The following is a 20,642-nucleotide window of genomic DNA, read 5'->3' as shown; positions in this document are numbered from 1 at the left end:
TTGGTGGAAAAAAATCAAAACTTGTTTACAACATTTAATGCATGAATGTAATGTAAAGATTCATTAACTATTTCAAATTAGCTCCAAAAATTTAAGGAACTCATGCTACCTAATTGAATTGCACTACTCTTCTTTGATCACTGTTTTTTAGGACATCTCTGCACTCATATATTAGTGATTTAAGTAGAGAAGCTGAACTGGAAGCCGACTCACTCGATTTTCCCAACCAAGTCAGACCCTCCAGTCTTTCTCACACCCCCTCCTCTCAACATCTGTTTCTAATCTATGCTCTGAGATATAATTCTCACTGAAGAAAAAAAGTAAAAATGCATATCTTTAGTCCATTAAGATGGCCAGACAATGATTCAGCTGTAACTATTTTTCCAAAATCCATTTATGCAGGTACTTGAAATGCTCATTTTTGTGTTATATATACAAAAAAGAGAGAGAGATCCTTACCAGTAATCTGACCTTTTTTGAAGTAAGGATGTGGAGGAGTATAATAAATAATTTCAGTAATTTAGGTAAAATGTTTCTTGATGTAAATACTGCAAAGAAATTATTGATGGGGTTATTAATATGTTAAAAGATTCTGAAAGTGTGGACAAATCCATGTATGAGAATTACTATTTGATTGACATGATCTTCAGGACCTCAGATAGCAAAAGAGACGAAACAGATTAGTTTTCTTTAAATTGACTTTATTTCAGACAAAATAAAGAAGCAAATGTTAACTGATATTTTTATATGAAACTATCTGTTAGGGCTGTCAACCATGAAATCCAGAATGTTATCACTGAGGTCATACTTTTTTCTGGTATGTGTGTAAGGAGACACCGTGGACTGAGGATTGACCCGCTGTACCCTCTGAACCCACACGCACAAACACACACACAATCCTGAGCTGGATGTGGGACACTCACTTCATGAGTTTAAAGCAGCCTTTTTTTAAATTACATGTACAATTGCCTGTAACAAGCTGTTGTACTGAACTAAGTGTGTAAATGAATTTCTCCCTGTTTTGTCTGGATCAGAAGGCAGGGTCGCTCTTTTGCTGAACTCAGCAGAGGCTTTGGATGACTCCAATGGTTTAACTGAATAGGTTGGCAATGAAGACCACCCAAGATTAAGCCAGCCTTTTTTGGACTTTACTCTCAGTGTGCAAGGTATCTTTCACAGTGAGCTAACAGAAGCACGTGCTGTTAAATTAAACTTAACATTTGGCTTTTGGGAGTTTTTTCCAGCTCTTTATCAATTATTCAATTATTTCACTAAGAGGTTAAAACTGGGCAAATTCACCTTTATCTCTTATCTTACCTTATCTTATCTTACTTTATGTAATTTATCTTTTTCCCCTCAGTTCAGGTCACAATTAAACATGTCTCATCTTTCTCATTTAGCTTCTGTTGTCTGAGTCAGGGCGTGACTGAGGCCATCTTTATAAAAAAAATAAATAAATAAAGTGCCAGATATTTTTTTGCCCATAATTCCAATTAGTGCAAAAACACATTGCATCACATGTCACATTAACCAAAGTTCAGATCTTCTGTTTCAAGCGGCCATTTTTCTTCCCGAATAGCAAATCTTTTGTGCTGGAAGTATCCGGTCCACACTCTTCCTGTTGATGACCTCACACAATGTCTTCAAAGTTTTGCAGCTTTTGAAGGTTCAACCTTGGAAAACAAACACATGGCAGCTGTTTCGGATTTCACTGTCCACCTTGTAGTGTCCCCCTCTATTTCTATCTATTTCTCCAGCCCTACCATCCCCATATGATTTGGCCACAGTCTTGAGCTAGGGGAGAGGAATAAGGGAAGGGAGGGGGAGAGGAAGGAGAGGAAGTGCATACAAGTTTGTTTTACGGGACGGAGCTGAGGCTGGGACAAAGGCTGCATCTGGAGATTGGAACAGTGGGAAAGTCAAGCCAACTGTGGGAGCAGTGCAAGAAGAGCTGCCCTGAGAATCAGCCAGCAGACGCTGACAAAGAGGGGATCACACAAACATGGCTGCTGAATCTCTGCCCTGTCTCTGCCTTCTCTACATCTTTTCAGGGATATTCTGTCCAGCTTTTGCTGCCAGGCTTGGGGAGCAGCAACATTCAGTGATCAACGTAAGATATTTTAATCAAAGTTTTTGGGCTGTCAAACTGACTGACTGTAATAGTATGGCTGTGTTAATTTGATGGATTTCTGACAACTGTTAACTTCATAACAGCTCAGGATAATATAGGTTAGTTTCTCTTTGGGGGTTGTCATAAGACTTAAATGTGACTCAGACAGCTCTGCTTCTGCCCACGTGTGTGTTTGTGTTATAAGAGCTAGCTCAGAGTTAAAGCTCCCATGGACTCTGAGAGACTGTCTCCATTACTGTCATGCCCCTCCCTGACTGTTCCCTAATGGAAACCAACTGCTCAGTGTTGAGCAACACCCCAGAGAGAAAAAAATCAACAGAAGTCAAACAGTCGCTTAACATAGAGAAAAATAATGTAACGTAGGTTTCTATGTTGTCTTGGGTCATTCAGCCTTTAATCTTTAGAGAGAGAAAGTTCAAAGTTTTAGTTTAAATGTGTGTTTTCAAAAGTATCCAAAATTTGCCTAAAACAAAAGTGCTGGAAGACGAATGGACATGGAAATGATTTCCCTTCATTAAATTTTCCTGTGAAATAATCAAACTTGAACTGGCTAACTAGAATAGCCATAGGCAACAACTTCAAATAAAAACTAATGAATAAATATGGGTATTGCAATTCTTATTTTGATTCACTCTTTAATATTTTATGTCACTGAACTTCCCTTACCTCAGTTATGGCAGCTTGTACGAGGGAGAAATACTGATCCATCTCACTTATACTAGGACACAGCATGCAGCAGGGATCGGTGCTGGGGCCACTCCTTTTTATTATTGACAGTTAGAATGGGCTGAGTTTTTAATGTTGTCCAACTTTTGGAACATGAAGTATTTGTTGTTTTATTGTCAACAATGCATTCCTTTACATCCATAGATAGATCTTACCATGATGTTATCATGTGGTAGACATGTCCTGCGGGCTAATTTAATCTTATGGCCACATGTCATAAGCGAATTCAAATACTAAGATTAAAAATAAGAATCTAGAAGAAACCCAAGTGTTAATCCAACTGTTATAGCGTGACTGTCATTAAAAACAGCTTCTTTAGGTATTTTTGACAATTGAACTTTCTGAGTCAGATGGTTTGACTTTTGTCGCAGCATCGTGGAGACTCAAGCAGTGCAAGTATTTACCCATAAAACTGAACAAATGATGTCAGCTCAGGATCAAGACTGACTGAGGATTCTCATGACCCAGAATGTGTTATTTCCTGATGATGACTAAATGTCTCGCCAAGGACAGTATGAACACAGCTAGCTGCCAGCTCCAGTTGAAGGTGAAACGAAAATTAGATTAAACCTTCAAACTTGAACTAATCCATTTAATTCTTCAACTCTCTTTGCAGCTTGGTATTATATTAAAAGTCAGAATACCAGCCAATAATATTTATTTAATTTATACTTGCATGACAGGTCCTTACACACACTGCAGGGAGGTTGTATTACAGCTTTCTCTTTTCTAATTGCTAAAACGCAATTTTGCAAACCAGATTGTTTTTTTTAAGTATTCAACACAATTCACAAAACCACACCCCCAAACTATAAAACAAATGGACTGCAACCAAAACAACATATAGCATCTTCAACACATCACACATCATTAATATGTCTATCCAACTACATACAGGTTGGAAGCACAGTCATCTTTAGTATACTTTGCCATAATGCTTGAAAAGCTCAAATGGTAGAATATTCTTTACATTGTTCGAATGACTCAATGTAACAGTTGCACTGCAGATATATTTACACTAGAGTAAACAAAAATATGCTCGCCCAATATTTTCCCTTGACAGGCATCAAGGGAAGAAGCACCTTCCCTTTTTGGAAACTCACCTTTAACTAAAGTAACAATGAACTAAAGTAGTATCATTTTTAGTGGCAGTGTTATGAAACATTTAGCAAATGTAGGACTTTATGTCAGATTGTTGTGTTTTATGCAGAGAACAATAGTCAGTGCATTTACAAAATGCCATTTTGAATTGTAAAATGTGTGTAAAGCAGAAACTGTTTTGGAGACTTAAGAAGATTTTTGCTGTCTGTGTGTCATTTTAGCATTAGCAATCAAGGAAAAAGCAGCAATGTTGGATATTACTGGATATTCTCAAGCAGAACCAAATCCTTTAGAAACCTAATAAATTATACAATAAGAACACTAGCTGAACAAGGGTGTGAAAGAAATAGATAACTTGTTAATTCCAAAAACAACTACAGATTAAAAACAAAGTTTGAGTTAATTTGCTGTATTTTTAAAGATAAAACTGGTCCAGCACAACAGCGGCGGAGTAACTTTAAGGTTCATAGCAGAAAGTGAAGAAGTATGAGGCAACTATCCAGGCGTCTATTCACAAAGTATAAATATGGGCATAGAATTGTTAGCAGAAACACCGCTGTGTTTAATGCTTGAGTCACATTTCTCTTATTTTAGCAGCATCTTAAAAGTCCATGTTGTACTCAAAGACCATCTGTTCCATCTTTGAGGCCCCTGGCTGTGTGTACACACTGCAGCTGTTTGAATCATCACACTCTGACACAAAGCTAATAACTCTGGATGGTTGCAAACTAGTTCAACAAATGGTAAATTCCCCACAAAGTTTTACTTTATTGGCAATCATGGATACAACTATCAATAAAAATGTGCAATTACTGCATTTTCTTGATTAACTCTATTTTCAGGAATGTTAAAATAAATGCATAAGGAAATAATATCTGCTTTTCACATTATTGTAGGAGATGAGAAATAAATATTTTTTAACTCAAAGAATAGCTGTAAATAAAATGGGAAAATGACTCTTTTCTGAAAGGACGTGGAATGTTCTGGAAATCTATGGAGGTTTTACAGACAGCAGAAGACATGAGCGCTTTTGTATGCTGCATTGAATGGCGTTGTTGTGAAGGGTCTTCGAAGGTCTTTGTGTGTGTGTGTGTGTGCGTGTGTGCGTGTGTGTGTAGGAGTTTAGAGGGTGAGGGTCATGAGTCTGAACTCTGACATCACACCATCCTGAGAAACCCAAGAGATGTGAGAAATAAACTCTAGACAGGAAATAGTCCTCCAAGAGGCACTCTGTCTGTTAGGGTTTCCCCTTCTCGTGTTATTTTGAGTTAGGTAAAATTCGTGTAACGATAAGGATTTTAAAGCAATAAAAGTCTCATTCATGATCAAATTGAATCAACTGAAAAAAAAATCTTTCCTTCAATCTTCTGGCAACCTGTGGATGGATGATTGAACAAAATGTTGTTTTTTTAGTAGCGGGTTGATTAGAAAAAGATCAAATGATTGTCAGACTGTAAAGTAACTCTTCTGTTTCTTTTAACTCTGCAGGTATGCAGAAAGGGATCTTTCCTGAGTGAGCAGAATGTGTGCTTACCGTGTAACTGCAAAGGCCATGCAGATTCCTGTGATGACATTACTGGCATCTGTAGAGTAAGTGTTAGTATTTTAGCAGTTGCTTTGCTATTATGTAAGCTGCATTGCATTAATCCATATAACAGAATTGCAGGGACCACAGTACAGGTAATTACTGTGAAAGGTGTGAAGATGGCTATATGCTGACTCCCAGTCTGCTTGGACGCCATTCCTGCCGACCCTGTGCTTGTCCCCTCTCGGTTGTTTCCAATAAGTAAGCTGCTCACTCACCTCAAGTTTGTATGCTGGCAGTCATGTATGGAAAAACTGACCCCAAAGTGTTTGGCTAGCTTTGCAGTCTACTGTGACAGAGGAGAAGACATTCTGCGGTGCAAGTGCCAGAATGGCTATGCTGGACACTTCTGTGAAAGGTCAGTGCCTGAGCTAAGCAGGGTTCTTACGATGCTCCATGGAGTCCGAAAGTATTACATATTAGAGCCCAATAGCAATGTGTGTCCTCGTGCAGCTGCTGGATCTTCTCTTGTGCAATTAGAATTCCAACCTTTTTGATTGTATTTTTATGTTTGTATGGCTTTGCATCTACTGCCTCTGCTAATATGATCTACTCTATATACTGTACACATTTTGAATGAATAATAAAGATGAAGACAAAAGCAGTTCCATTGAATACAAGGCTGCCACAAGGCAGGTTACCCTTAATCTATTGACCTGTACCTGCAGGTATGAATTATGGGTTCAGTTTCCTATTTAGTTTGAATGTTAGCTAAAATAGACATGACTCCAGGTCTTTTAGTTGCAGGGTAGGCTTAACCTCACTTTTCTTTCATATTATTTGTATTTCTTTTGTATAGAAAATGTCATTTATTTTAGTTGTTCTTACATTTAGGTGTGCCCCAGGGTACTATGGCAACCCAATGACAATTGGTAGCTCCTGTAAAAGATGTGACTGTAATGGGAACTCAGACCCCAATCTGATAGTCAATGAGTGCCACAATGTCACGGGCCACTGTCAGCACTGCTGGGGCAACACAGCTGGAGCCAAATGTGAGCAATGTGCCCCAGGATTCTATGGAGATGCCATCATTGCCAAAAACTGCCAAGGTAGAGTACACTGCTTCCCACGGAACATAAAAATCCGAAAAATAAATCCTGAATATAACTGTAATATACCAGTTACATCAGAATTCTTCTTATCTGTTACAGCATGACTAAATACAACTGTATTTGCGAGCTTTAGTAATTTATCTATTTCTATGCGTCAGACCAGTTCCCCATCTCGGATCAGAGTTTATTGTTTTCTGACTGAGGCTCAGGGAGTACTTACTCTGGCGATGTCAGGTGACCTTTTTTCATATGTGTGTGTCACAGAGTGTGAGTGCAATAAATGCGGCACCTCTTCTTGCGATGACAGAACAGGAATGTGTCACTGCAAACCGGGTGTCATTGGACGACTATGTGACCAGTGTGAGGTGAGAGGAACCATGTGACTCAGGAATGTAAATCTACCATTACAGCCAGAATTTTCCTGTTTCACGGCCTGAGCAAATCTTCCCCTTTGGAACAACAATACAGTTCTACAGATCAACAAATTAGTGACACATACCTGAAATCATACTATTGCTAGAGGAAAAATTATCTGTGCATGGCTGAAGTTTAAATTAAATGTCTTATACTAAAAGGATGTGTCTTATCTTTGTCCCCCTCTGCCCCCACCATTGCCATGCATATTACTACATACCATTGATAAATTAATATTCTTGTCTTCAAATCTGTTGGTATTTTCTTAAATACACTCTCACTGGATTATCAACTATGGTTTCCTTCCTTTATCAGAGAGTGGTACAAGCAAAGCTACATTCGGGAAAATATAATTCTGCCAATTATCAGAAAAACTGTGACAAACTTCCCAAATCTATCTGTAACATGTAGTTTACATTTGTATAAGGTGGGATTCTGATATTAAGTGTTAGTAATTGGAAAGGTTAAGCACTCTTGTTACCTTGATAAAAATCCTAAAATGCATACATTTAGGAATGTTTCCATATCTCATTGGCAAACTGAGGCACTGAATAAGCTAATGTTAACTCCTGAAAGAGTCACTAATCTGTACAGTGTCTGACGGAGTCCTCTAATGACACTAACATAAACTAATATCACTGCTGCCTTATTCATTTAATTTACTGAATAGTTTTGAGGATGTTTCAAACTATGAACTTCCAGACTAGTCTCATTTTAGATTTCTACAGAACTGTTGCACATGTGGCTTAAAATAGCACATTGAACCTAATTATCAATTGTATAGCTGCCTTTTTGTTCACTATAATTACTTCCTGTACTCACTTATGTATAAATGGCATTTTCTAATACTCTTGTCACATAGGAGGGCTACTCAGGCTTTTCCAGCTGTCAGGGCTGTCGAAGATGTGAATGTGGTCAAGCTTCCACTCGCTCCACCTGCCACCCTCTCACCCACAGCTGTCCGTGTCTCCCCGGAGCGGGAGGTCGGTACTGTGAGCGCTGCCTCCCTGGCTTCTGGAATTATAGCCCTGCTGGTTGCCAGAGTAAGCCATCTGTCCTTAATGTCCATGTTCTCTTGTCCTTTCTAGCTCTTTTCTTTAACAACAAATAAAGGGTTTGCATATACTCAGTACCATAAATATAAAAGATTATTATAATCAAATAAGGCTTGTTGTCTGTTCCTAAAATTTTACATTGGACAAATCCCCCGGCAAATATTTGTCTGAAAGTTTGAACACTCGTATTACTTGCACTACCACAGTCGCGCACATGATAGGTGAGCTCTGTGCACATGATAGGAAAGCTCTGTGCACATGTTATCAGAGCTCTAGGCTGAGACTGGATGACATCACCACAAAGCTAGAGTCTCTCAACATAGGCAGCTGAAAAAGCCATTATGCCCACTTCGGATTGGCCATAAAACAGATGTGAAGGCATCCTGCCAAACCGTCATCTCAGAGTCATGATATATATGTGTGTTTATTTTATTTTTTTTCCAGCTGCTTTAACATCGAAACCCATGCTCATACAGTCAAATAAGACTCGATTTGCTTGCTTTTACAGAATGTGATTGTGAGAGTGGCCACTGTGACATGCAGACAGGAGAGTGCCTGTTGGAGGCAGCAACGGTCAATCTGTGCAACAACAGTAAGTTAATGAATGCTAATGAATGTTAATGAAAAGCTTTTACTTTTAAAGGCCAAATATCAACTACAAATGTTTCAGGTTGTGACGAGTGCATCTGGCATCTAATTGGTGACTTAAAACAGTCCAATAAGACACTGGACCAGCTAAAAGTTGCAGTGTTAAACATCTCAACTGGTGCTGCTGCTAATGACAAGCTCAAGTACTACAACTACACCACTCATCGTCTCCAGGTTCTCTGCTTCCTTTCACAACAATATAGAGTTTGCTTAACTTGAACTCTGTGTTTAATCACATTAATAGTTGAGCTTTATTAGCTTTGATTTTGGACTGTGGATCAGTGAGAGATATGTTGACATATTGTTTGATACAATATTTTTTAAATTAGGTGATGTGTCTAAAGATTTCTGATTATTTTTTAAGCTATTCATTGAATTATAATTTCCCTACAGGCTCACTTTGATAATTGGAGCAACCAGTCCTCTTTGATGAAGAGCCGAACTGAGGAGTTGAAGGAGGCTGCAGAAACTATTGCATTAGACATCCTGCAACTAGACAAATCTGTCAGCAAAAGATACATCTTTGATTGGATATGCTATTAATTCTACAAGGTAGAAAATTGAATAGACATAGTGATTGACTGGTTATTGGATTATTCATTTTAGGAGGATGTAGTGAAGACTCTGGGGAGCATATTGGACAACAAAACATCAGAGACACTAACCAAGGCTGAGCAGCTCAATACAGACCTAAATGAATTCAATGTGCTGATTGAAGGTGAACTGGCCTTTTATTCTTTTTCTCTTTTATGTTGCTTCCTCTTTTTTCAGCGATCAATATAAACAACATCACATTTACAGTATTTAAATGCTTTCAATATATGCTGATTTATTCGGAGCCTGGGTAAGCTTGGAGGTTTTTTGGACAGAGATGATCCACGACTGGGAGCTGTACCGTGATCAACAGGATGTGGATCCAGAGGTGGTCAGGAAAAGCACAGAAGTAGCACAGGGGATGGTGGCCTGGATGAGGAAAATGGATCTGTCTCCTCAGGAGCCCATAGCCACTGATGAGTCAAGTGAAGCACATGACTGTGAGGAGAAGCCCATGTCTGACTATCTCCACTGTCAAAATATTATCACATTTATTAATAGTATGCAGTTGCTATATTTACAGGAATCAAAATGAAAAACTAAACTGAAGCTGTTTCTGGTTCTGCTTATGTTTCAAGTACAACGTCGTGTCCGTCAATTGGAAAAAAAGCTGATGATCACCAACAGCCGTCTCCCACCTGTTCAGGAGATCCTGTCCCACTTCAACGCTAAGCTGTCTGATGCACAGGCTTTCCTTCAGAATACAACCGCCACCGTCCAGCAGATGACTGACCAGAATCGAGCCAACAGCCTCAAATTCCAGAGGCATGAGGTATCTCACCAGTTCACAAGGGAAATCTGGTTGATGTGTGTCGAGCATGTCAGTCTGTCTCAGAACCATCTGTGGGAGTTTTGAGCAGAAGCATTTAGAGGAGGCCTACGCAGGGGCTGACTATTTTCCCATGACACTACCGGATTCATTTTCTATCACGCCACAGACAAGACTTCAACACTGAGGCTAGGCAAAACCTCAGTCATGGCTACTTGCATGCATCAGAGTTTGTGAAAATGTTAGTGTGTAATGGCTGTGTAGATTCTCAATTATCCAGGTCATCGTATCCAAGGTAGTTTTTCCAGTTGACAGAGAAAACTACCTTGGTTAGTGTGTAATACACAAATGAACTTTAATCACAATTGATCCAAAGAACTTTCAGAATTTTCTCTTGTTGTTATTGCATTCTTTTACATGTGTGTTATCAGGACTGCGGATCTCCATAATCAGGGTCACTGTTGTGCATCATTGTCATGAATGGGGCACTAACCAAACATGGTGCCTCTCTTAGTCTAGAGCTCTTCCTTGTTACAGCACAGACCGGTCGACCTCTGTAGTCACTGTAGTCACAGTGTTCACAGTGTCCTTGGTTACCCTGCCATTAAGTCCTTCTGTTAAAAGCCCACAAGTTGTCCCTTTTTTGCATTACATGTGAACACCTTGTCGGAAAAAAAGGGACATTAGTATGTTTACATGGCAACACTGTGTTAATATGGTAACATAACTTTCCAACTCACGGCACATTGTGTTTTATTCATAACTTTTGCAGGCCAAGCAGCGAAGACTGTCGGAAGACTTCACTTCCATCAATGAAACCCTGGAGGCAACCAAAGGCCTAGTCTATGAGACAGATGGGATTGTGGTTGACATGGACGCTTTAGTTCAGGTGAGGTGTGCCGTATTTAGACTCATTGACCTAAGCCCCCATTTGACCCCCAGTTATGAGATAAAGTCTGGTCATGGGTTACTTAATGGGAGGATATGTAGCATAATCTAATAGGCAATGACAGAGAGCTGTTGTGTCTCAGACTGTATTCAATTAATTCATTAATGGATTCCTGACACAAATACTGCATCACGTTGTGATGCTGGATACCGTAATCTGATTCTGAGCTCTCCATTTTAAGTCCTGCACCTTGTTGGAGTTACGTTGTTGGAAGCCGCAGCCATCCTGTGGTAGCATTGAAACCATGAACATGTTTGTGCATGTGTACATGCGTGTGTTAGTGCATAGTGAGGACCTGGTTGTTAGGTTAATGTACAGTGGTACATGGTTTTAGGAAGGAGTAGAGCTCTACTGCATGATGGCTAAGGTTCTGGTTGGACATTTAGTTGTGATGGTTAAAGTTAAGGGCCGTGGTGTCATTTACGGTCTCCACAGAATTATAAATGTACGGGTGTGTGTTTTATTTTATATAAAAGGGAAAAAGTTCTAATCTTCAGGTGAGGGGCTTTGTACACATTTTGAGTAACATATTCCTGTATTTGTCTGACCTACAGAACGTTAGTGAGTACCATGCAGCAATTGATGGAGCCAGTCTCAAACTGGCAGAAAAGTCCGAGCGTCTCTCGTTGGCCGACAGAGAGCTGGTCCAGAGGGCCGATGACCATGCTGAGAATCTGGAAAGACAAGCCAATGAACTTGAAGAGTGAGACATCTCTAATGAGAAAGCAAAATCCACATCATAGCGTAAATGTAGTAATTTCTTAAATAAAAATATGAGCGAGTTTTAAGTAAGTGGCTGATTTAAAATGCGTTTTAATTTCTGAATCAGTTCCAAGCTTAGCAATAACACATAAATAGTTATTATTGTACCGGTATCATTCTCCTCCAGGGATTTGAAAGAGAGCGATGCCAATGGCTTTGTTCAGAAAGCAATAAGTGCTGCCAATGTCTACAACAACATTGTGAAATACATTGATGATGCAAACATCACCTCACTCACCACATTCACCATGTCCGAGGGAGCCGAGGAGGTAGGTCTCACAACTCTTAAAGCCATGATAGTTCTCACAAACCACAGTCAACCACTTCTGTGTTTCAGGCCGTTGCTGAGATCAGCATTCTGCTCGGGCAACTGATCACTCAGAGTGGTCATGTTTTCAAAGAGTCTGTTACATTACACTCAGAACAAATTGGTATGAGCTTTGTTTCTTCAAAATGAAATATGAGATATTTTTGGGTGTAAACTTGATGCTTTAGTGTTTTTGTCTTCGTGTATTAGAGGCGGAAACTGAGGTGGTGGATACGTTAAAATACATTGAGGAGACCAAGGAGACCATGGACAAAAACTCAAACAAACTTTCAGAAATAAAAGACAGCATGAGGGAAATTTTTGCAGGTATACACATTACACTGGCATATGACACAATTATACAATTACGTTAACGATGATTCAACAAGTCTTTGTCCAACTGGAGTGAAGTGAGACAACCTAAATGACCAAAACCATACTTTTTTGTTGAGGAATATTAGCATATTATCGCTATTTGATGTACCAGTACCAGTTTAATTGTATGCACATTTTTATCGGCTGCTGTTTGCAGACAGAACACCACAGCGGCTGGAGTTAACTCTCGAGGTGGCTGAAGGCACATTGAACCGCTCAGTAGAGGTTCTTCAGACCATCACTCCCATCAGAAAAAAGGTGGAAAAGTGGGCCAATAGTATGAGAAACAATGAATACTCCACTGAAGCTTACAAAGAGGCCGTCTCATCTGCTGGTGAAGCAGGTATGATGAGCGCAGCTCGCACACTGTGTTGGTCAAGGGGTCAAAATGGGTTCCTTCATATGACAACTATTTTCTTCTTTTTCAACATCATTTGTAGTGGAAAACCTCAACGTTTTGGTTCCTGAGCTTCTCGACAAGCTGAGGGTGGTGGAGGAGAAGAAGCCAGCGAACAATGTGAGCAGCAACATCTTGAGGATCAGAGAGCTCATTTCCCAGGCCAGGAGTGTGGCCAAGAAAGTGAGTAGGCATCTAACATTAGGATCGTGAATGCTTTGGAATGTTTTTGCACCGGTGCACACACGCGTTCCTGTTTAAAATAATCTTATATAATTTCAATATGATGAAATAATAATATAGAGCATTTATTAAATGTGTTTGTTGGTACAATATATCTTCTGGTTTGTTGCACTCTCCAGGTTCAAGTGTCAATGAAGTTCAATGGACAATCATCAGTCCAAGTTCATCCTCCAAGCAACCTAGAGGAGCTGAAGCCTATGACATCCATCAGTTTGTTCATGAGAGTGGACCCTGACAAAGACCCTATTGAGGACCGCTTTATCTTGTACCTGGGAGACAGAAATGTGAGGAACTCAAGATACAACAAAAAAGCTGCTTTGGCCACATGAAAAAATAGATACAAACAGGCACCATTACCCAAAGTATAAGCACTTGTGTTTGCTGTGAAATTCCAACACCAACAGTAGGAGTGTATTCTTTACTGTGGAAAGGCTCCGCCCCTTGGAGATGTCACCACTGCTGTCATCTGCTGTGTGTGCCAGTATTTAAATAACCCTTGCAGACTGGAATCATCACTCTGAGTCAATCACTGTCACTAGCTCCAAAGAAATCATCCTGTATGTCTGTGTAGATTCTCAGTCATGCAGGTCATAGTTATCCGAGTTAGTTTTCTGTGTCAACTAGACTGTTTTTCTTCTCTTTTGAAGACGTTTTGCCTTCTATCCAGAAGGGGACATAGCTTGCAAATCCCAGCTTGAATTCAACCCTTGAGGAATGGATTTGACCTCCTCTGATGGGCAAGTCCAATCCATGAAGGCTGGAATCCAGCCAGGTTTCGCATCCTACCAGGGAGAAACCGCTTTCACCAAGGTAAATGGAACCCCAGGTGAAAGTATTTACCTGTAGGACAGAAAGTCTGGCTTGGATCCAGCCCTCGAGGACTGGATTTGCCCACCCCTGATCTAGGTGGTCACCTGAGTTGGCTGTGAACGGCCCTGCCAACGACCCTGCCAACGACTCTCAGGTGAAAAGGTGAAACGTCTTCAAAAGAGAACAAAAACAATCCAGTTGACAAAGAAAACGACCTTGGAAATCATCCTTTGGTTTGAGGCTGCCGTATAAACTAGCAATTACATGTTTGACAGTGAATGGTGGTAAAATGAGTAAACAGAAGATGTTTCTGCCATCTCAATCACAGGGTCAGAAAGACTACATGGGATTAGCCATCAAGAATGACAACCTGGTGTTCGTGTATAACCTCAAAGGTGAAGATGTAGAGATTCCTCTGAGTTCAAAGCCTGTCAGTCAGTGGCCCGCGGTCTTCAACTATATCAAATTGGAGAGGTGATGAACTTTTGGCAATGTTTCAGCAGACATGGAAATTGTGCTTGTTGCCTGGATCACACACATTGTCTACATTTTAAACAAGCTTTAATGTTTCACTTTTCTGAAATATTATTTGGCAACAACAGGCCTGTTGAGCATTGCAAATGTTTCTTTAATAGACTGCTCAGTGGTATTTAATGATGTAGCTTACTGATTACTAGTGTGTAATGTTGACTGGCATGATGCACCTTCTGTTTCTGTGTTATACATCACCTGCAGGTTTGGGACAGGCTGTTAAGAGTTCGACTTGCCTGTCTTGTGTCTCTTTCTACATCTAGGTTGGGCAGACATGGAAAAGTCTTCCTGACAATCCCCAGTCAAAGCTCCACAGATGAGCAGAAGTTCATTCAGAAAGGTGAAGCTCCAGGCACTGACTCGTTGTTTGACCTTGACCCAGAGGATGTAGTGTTCTTTGTTGGTGGTGTCCCACCAGACATGAAGGTAACACCTCATAAACTTTACTTCAGTAAATAAATCTCCTTTGATAATAACGTGGATTTTTATTCCCCCGTGAATTAGCTACCCCCACCTCTGAGTCTCGCTCCTTTTGTGGGCTGCGTCGAGTTAAGTTCATTTAACACCGACATTATCAGTCTATACAATTTTAAAGAGACCCACAAAATGGATATGGCAACATCAACACCATGCCCCAGGTCTGTATTTCTGTAAATGGATAATACATATTTCCTCACCTTTAAAATGTCTCATTAAGTTTACTAATGCTAAAGTTTGTTTCCAAGACTGACTACATTTCACTAAATATGCTGATGAAAATGATAAAGTAATTTGTTAGAAGTTACTATTCTAAGTCTTGAGATAGCCGCTAACATGCCTGCTTTTCAAACAATTGTTTATGAGTCTAATGTAAAGATAAAGTCTGACTATTGTTTCAGGTATTTTAAGCAAGTCTGTCATGATGTTTTGATTTGTGAAGCTCCTTTCCCGCCTCCCTCAGGTACAAGTTGGCATTTTCAAGGACTCGTATTACCAGCTATCTCTTTGATGGATCAGGATTTGGGCTAATCTCTGACATTGGAAAGAGGGGAAAATTTGGTGTTGTCATCAGATTTGATATTGCAGTGCGAACTGTTGCAAACAATGGCATCCTTTTCTATATGCTCAATGGGGTAAGTCTAAAGACAGCTACAATATCAAACTTACACTGATTTTCACAATGAAATATTTTACTTGTAGTGAAAATCTACTAGATTAAATGTTGCCGGCCATCTGTTCTCATGAAACATTGTGCCCAATGTTCCCTCTAAACTGCGCGCTTGCGGAATCGCGCACTGCTTGTACATACTCAGCGCACAAGAAAATCTATGCAGCGCACAAAATAAAATTCAACAGAAACGTATTAATTAATATCTAATTTTAGAACTGATATAATTTAGTTAATTAGACCAATAATATTGTTTTCTGTACCATTTCGCAACGTAACTCAATGAGCGACAGGTGTCCAGCCAATAATCCGATACAGTTCACTTACGCTACGCAGCCAATCATAGCATTGACAGTGTTTGCGTATGTGCCCTGCCTTCACTCGCCGTGCATGTTAGCTAGCTAACAGCAGTGCAGCGAATCTAAGAGACGCAAATGCTAATCCCTTATCATGGCGAAACGAACGGGCAGAGACACATCCACTCATAAAGCCAAAGTAAAAAAGAAATGCGGTTCTTTTAAGATGGAATGGCTGTCGGAGTATGTGCAAATAGAAGAACAAGCGGTGAAACTGAGTGAGATTTTTTCCTTTTCCAGGACTCTTCCTATGGTTAAAGCAGGACTCTCACATATAACATAGTACACGTCTCATGAACAACAAGATTTTTGTCTTTTTCATTTTATGTGCTGCTGTCATTTGATTCTTTTAATAAGCCATGTAACTTGCTATGATCCAAGGTTTTGAACAAGCGTGATACTGGTGTGTGGCCACAGCGTACCCATCTGATGTTGCTCACAGTGGTCCTCGGTGTGCTCAGGGAACTTGTGTGTCTGCTCAGGCACATTACAAATTAGAGGGAACATTGATTGTGCCTAAATATTCCAAGCTGTAAAATTCCAATACATTTAATCATTTTGCTTCTTTCCTTTCTTCTTTTAGGACAAATATTTCCTTTTAGAATTAAAGAATGGGTTCCTGCGTGTAATGTATGACTTTGGCTTCACCAATGGTTCTCAGCTTTTGGAGAACAATGCTTCCAAACTACAGATAAACGATGCCCACTACCATGAGGTCAGTCGCCACAGTCTTTTAACCAGTTATGGTCATTGTGTGGAAGCTTAGAGGTCATTGTCTCCACAGGTCTCAGTCATCTACCACCAGTCAAAGAAGGTTATCTTGTTGGTTGACAAGAGCCATGTAAAGTCAATGGAGAACCCCAAAACTACTTTGCCTTTCTCAGATATCTACATTGGAGGGGCTCCCTCCAGCATTTTAAAGTCTAGGTGAGGTATACTTCTTAAACCAGGAGTTGGTACTCCCTTTTTCCCAAGAATATAAGTTTAAGTAACTCAAGGTTCAAGCTCAGGTGAAGGCAAAATTAAGCGAAAATGGGTTTCAAAGAGACATGTTGTCTTCTACTGATTTCACAAGTCATTACTGCCTTTGATTACATTTTAAATTTTAGCCTGAACCATGTACACTTTGGCAAAAAAAAAGGGGGGGGGGGGGGGTCATGTCAAAAACTGATGTGGGTGGAAGCTGGAGCACTGAAGAGATCCTACACAGACATGGGGGGACCTTGCAGGCTATAAAGAGGAATGTGTGTGTGTGTGTGTGTGTGTGACAACAGGGCAGAGCTGGCTGGTGCTATTGGCCTAAAAGGCTGTGTTAAAGGTTTCCAGTTCCAGAAAAAAGACTTTAACCTTCTTGAGCAACCTGGAACCATTGGCATCAGTAGTGGTTGCCCTGAGGAATCCTTCGTAAGTTACATTTTCTGTACTGAGACAAGCATCGTTTGTTATTCCTAAGGCTCTAAATAATTTTGTCTTATTACAGATGTCACGTAAAGCTGTTTTCAGTGGAAATGGATACTTGGGATCCACTGCAAAGATCTCTCCTTTCAACAACTTTGAAGGAGGACTCAACTTCAGGACTATGCAGCCGAGTGGACTCCTCTTCTACCATAATGAAGGGGTAAGCCATTTTCTTCTGTGTAGTGCAGGCAGTGGGCATTCAAATCATGGACAATAACAAACTCTCTTGTTGTAAATCGACATGTAGAAATTTGGAATGTGTTTTTCTCCGACTTCAGGCTGATGAGTTCATCATCTCTCTGGAGAATGGAGCTGTGGTCCTGAACTGCAGAGGCACACGAGTTAAATCGCACAAGAAGCAGTACAATGACGGGAAGGCCCATTTTCTAGTTGCCTCAGTCAGTGGTCAGAAGTAAGTTTTCCTCATTGCAGCTGCTGCCAGCTGCAGTAAATTCCATCTTATATAGACAGACTTCATCTGAATTGTGCATGAAAAAACCATAACATAATGAAAGTATTAGACCCCAAGGTTTTTGTCTTTAATTTAACATAAACTAAATAGTTACATTACTGTACATTTAGTAAGAATAGAGTTTATTATTATTAGATGCCAAATATACAGTGGTATGAGAAGGTTTGGGCACCCTTGACAATTGGCGTTATTTTTATTCACCAATCATTGGGTGTTTTAATTCACGACTTAATTTTGATATATCAAATAACTGATGAACACAATTAAATTTCAGCAGTGAAATGAGGTTTATTGGGTTAGCAGAAAATGTGCAATATGCCCCAAAACAAAAAAAGGCCTGTACATAAATTTGGGCACCTTAATAGAAAAATCATATTTGTATTTAGTAGAGCCTCCTTTTGCAAAAATAACAGCCTGTATGAGTGTCTGGATCCTGGATGATGATATTTTGGCCCATTCCACCTGGCAAAACCTCTGCAATTCAGTGACGTTTGAAGGATTCCGAGCATGGACAGCCTGCTTCAAGTCATCCCACAGATTCTCGATGATATTCAAATCTGGGGACTGGGATGGCCTTTCCAAAACATTGTACTTGTTCCTCTGCATGAATGCTCGGGTAGATTTTGAGCAATGTTTGGGGTCATTGTCTTGTTGAAACACCCATCCCTGGCGCAACTTCAACTTTGTGACAGACTCTTGAACATTATTCTCAAGAATCTGCTGATACTGAGTGGAATCCATGCGACCCTCAATTTTAACAAGATGCCCAGTACCAGCACTGGCCACACAGCCCCACAGCATGATGGAACCTTCACCAAATTTTACTGTGGGAAGCAGGTGTTTTTCTTCGAATTCTGTATTCTTTTGCCGTCATGCATATCGCCTCTTGTTGTGACCAAACAATTCAATTTTTGTTTCATCAGTCCACAGTATCTTATTCCAAGATGATACTGGCTTGTCCAAATGTTCTTTTGCATACCTCAGAAGACTCGGTTTGTGACGACTGTGAAGAAAAGGCTTCTTCCGCATCACTCTTTCGTACAGCCTTTCCTTGTGCAAATTGTGCTGTATTGTTGACTGATGCACAGCGACACCGTCTGCAGCAAGATATCTTTGCAAGTCTTTGGAGGTGGTCTGTGGGTTGTATTTAACCATTCTGACCATCCTTCGTCTTTGCCTCTCTGCAATTTTTCTTGGCCTACCACTTCTGGGCTTAAAAAGAACTGTGCCCGTGGCCTTCCATTTCCTCACAATGTTCCTGACAGTGAAAACTGACAGCTGAAATCTTTTGGACAGCTTTTTGTAACATTCCCCTAAACCATAATGCTGGATCATCTTGGTTTTGAGGTGATCAGAAAGTTGTTTTGAGGCTCCCATGTTGCAGCTCTTCAGAGGAGCGTCAAACAGAATGAGAACTGGCATTTGGCCACCTTAAATACCTTTTGTCATTATTGGATGCAACTGTCAATTAAGTTCTAGGCTTAACAAGCTCACCAAACCAACTTTGTGTGTCCAATTATCTTGTGATGATTAGTTACAGGCCATCAAAGCAACGGACAAATGGACAAAGAGTCCATTATTACACAACCTCAGAGGGGGTGCCCAAACTTTCTCATACCACTGTATAATCAGATCCATGAAGGAATGACAAAACAACACTCAATCAAACTGGACTTTATGGAACGTTTAACTATTCTCCGCAGGTATTCTCTGCTCGTGGATGACAAAGACAAGCAGGAGAAGAAAAGTCCTTCATCAGCTGCGAGATCGCCATCAGGACCAGCTGTAAAGTCCTTCTATTATGGAGGTTCTCCAAGCAGTAGCCTCAAAAATTTCACAGGCTGCATCAGCGATGCCTACATCAACAGGTGAGAACCTTTCTCCTCCTCTAGCTCTGAATTTATTCAGCTAGTAAATTATCCATAATAAATTGTTTTACCACCTCCAATCATAACAAGCTTATTGGTTTTATTTTGATTAAACTGTCTGCGTTATTTGTGTGAGAGTTTTCACCTGAAGCTCTGACTGAACCTCCCAAAAAAGTCATGTTGCTGTAAGTCAGTCACTGCTATTTTTGCAGACAAGACCGGGACATTGAGCCTGAGGACTTCCAGCGCTACACAGAGAATGTCCACACCTCCCTCCAGGGTTGTACATTCCAGCACCACCCGACTCCTCTGCTATCAATCCAAAGAGACCAAACTTCGAGAGTCAAACACAGGCATCAAATATGAAATAAAAATATGGGGACCAATAATTATTGTCCAGTCTTGGATCATGCTATTCCAAATGTTTTTCATTGTGCTGAGTGATATCTACACAAGTATGATGGCAATAAAGTTGGGTCCTACTCTGGAGAGTTTTTGGTTGAGAACAACCTATCTCAGAGATTACCACAAAATATTCATCTTTTATTTTTATTCCTATTAAAATATCCATAAATTGTCACATATATGGAAGTGGCTTGTCCATGACTGCTTTTTTATGTAATGTCATAGTTTTCTTTCTTTTAAAAACCAACTTGCAGTTAACAATGAAACACCGATTAAGAGTGGAAAAAACATGAAATGTTCCCTTTATATTTCATATTCATTATTTCATATACACAATATCTGAAGATTTTACTGCATGTTCTTTTTTTTTCTTTCACAATGACGCATAAAAAAATAATAAATACAACAAATCTAGAGTGGCTCCATCTCTGTTCTGGGTAGCTGTTCTGGTAAATTCTCCATCAAAGGGTAGCCAGGATATGGAATG

The 20,642-nt window shown here is 40.0% G+C and overlaps 1 protein-coding gene and 2 long non-coding RNA genes across 3 annotated transcripts; 1 reads left to right on the top strand and 2 right to left on the bottom strand.

Moving 5' to 3' along the window:
- Positions 1-684: 684 nt before the first annotated feature.
- LOC130516649 (uncharacterized) lies at positions 685-2,878 on the bottom strand. Its single transcript, XR_008947549.1, has 2 exons — positions 2,798-2,878; positions 685-1,673 (listed from the first exon to the last, which is right to left on the bottom strand). It is a non-coding gene; the product is annotated as an uncharacterized LOC130516649 (long non-coding RNA).
- lama4 (laminin, alpha 4) lies at positions 1,669-20,569 on the top strand. The gene is made up of 32 exons (XM_057017827.1): positions 1,669-2,110; positions 5,447-5,548; positions 5,617-5,744; positions 5,821-5,901; positions 6,378-6,592; positions 6,860-6,960; positions 7,872-8,052; positions 8,573-8,656; positions 8,735-8,886; positions 9,106-9,216; positions 9,319-9,430; positions 9,582-9,746; positions 9,885-10,078; positions 10,848-10,964; positions 11,579-11,727; positions 11,914-12,055; positions 12,124-12,217; positions 12,304-12,420; positions 12,626-12,811; positions 12,909-13,048; positions 13,228-13,392; positions 14,247-14,392; positions 14,713-14,875; positions 14,954-15,087; positions 15,390-15,561; positions 16,536-16,667; positions 16,737-16,879; positions 17,227-17,356; positions 17,433-17,570; positions 17,689-17,822; positions 19,586-19,750; positions 19,963-20,569. The coding sequence occupies exons 1-32, from the start codon at positions 2,003-2,005 to the stop codon at positions 20,114-20,116; spliced, it is 4,455 nt and encodes a 1,484-aa protein (XP_056873807.1). The 5' UTR covers positions 1,669-2,002; the 3' UTR covers positions 20,117-20,569.
- LOC130516651 (uncharacterized) lies at positions 10,015-10,944 on the bottom strand. Its single transcript, XR_008947551.1, has 3 exons — positions 10,816-10,944; positions 10,569-10,737; positions 10,015-10,147 (listed from the first exon to the last, which is right to left on the bottom strand). It is a non-coding gene; the product is annotated as an uncharacterized LOC130516651 (long non-coding RNA).
- Positions 20,570-20,642: the final 73 nt, after the last annotated feature.

Source organism: Takifugu flavidus, chromosome 19 (assembly GCF_003711565.1).
Source record: "Takifugu flavidus isolate HTHZ2018 chromosome 19, ASM371156v2, whole genome shotgun sequence".
NCBI classification, from domain to species: Eukaryota; Metazoa; Chordata; class Actinopteri; order Tetraodontiformes; family Tetraodontidae; genus Takifugu; species Takifugu flavidus.
Note: the sequence above shows the minus strand (reverse complement) of the source record. Positions and strands in the feature narration are given on the sequence as shown.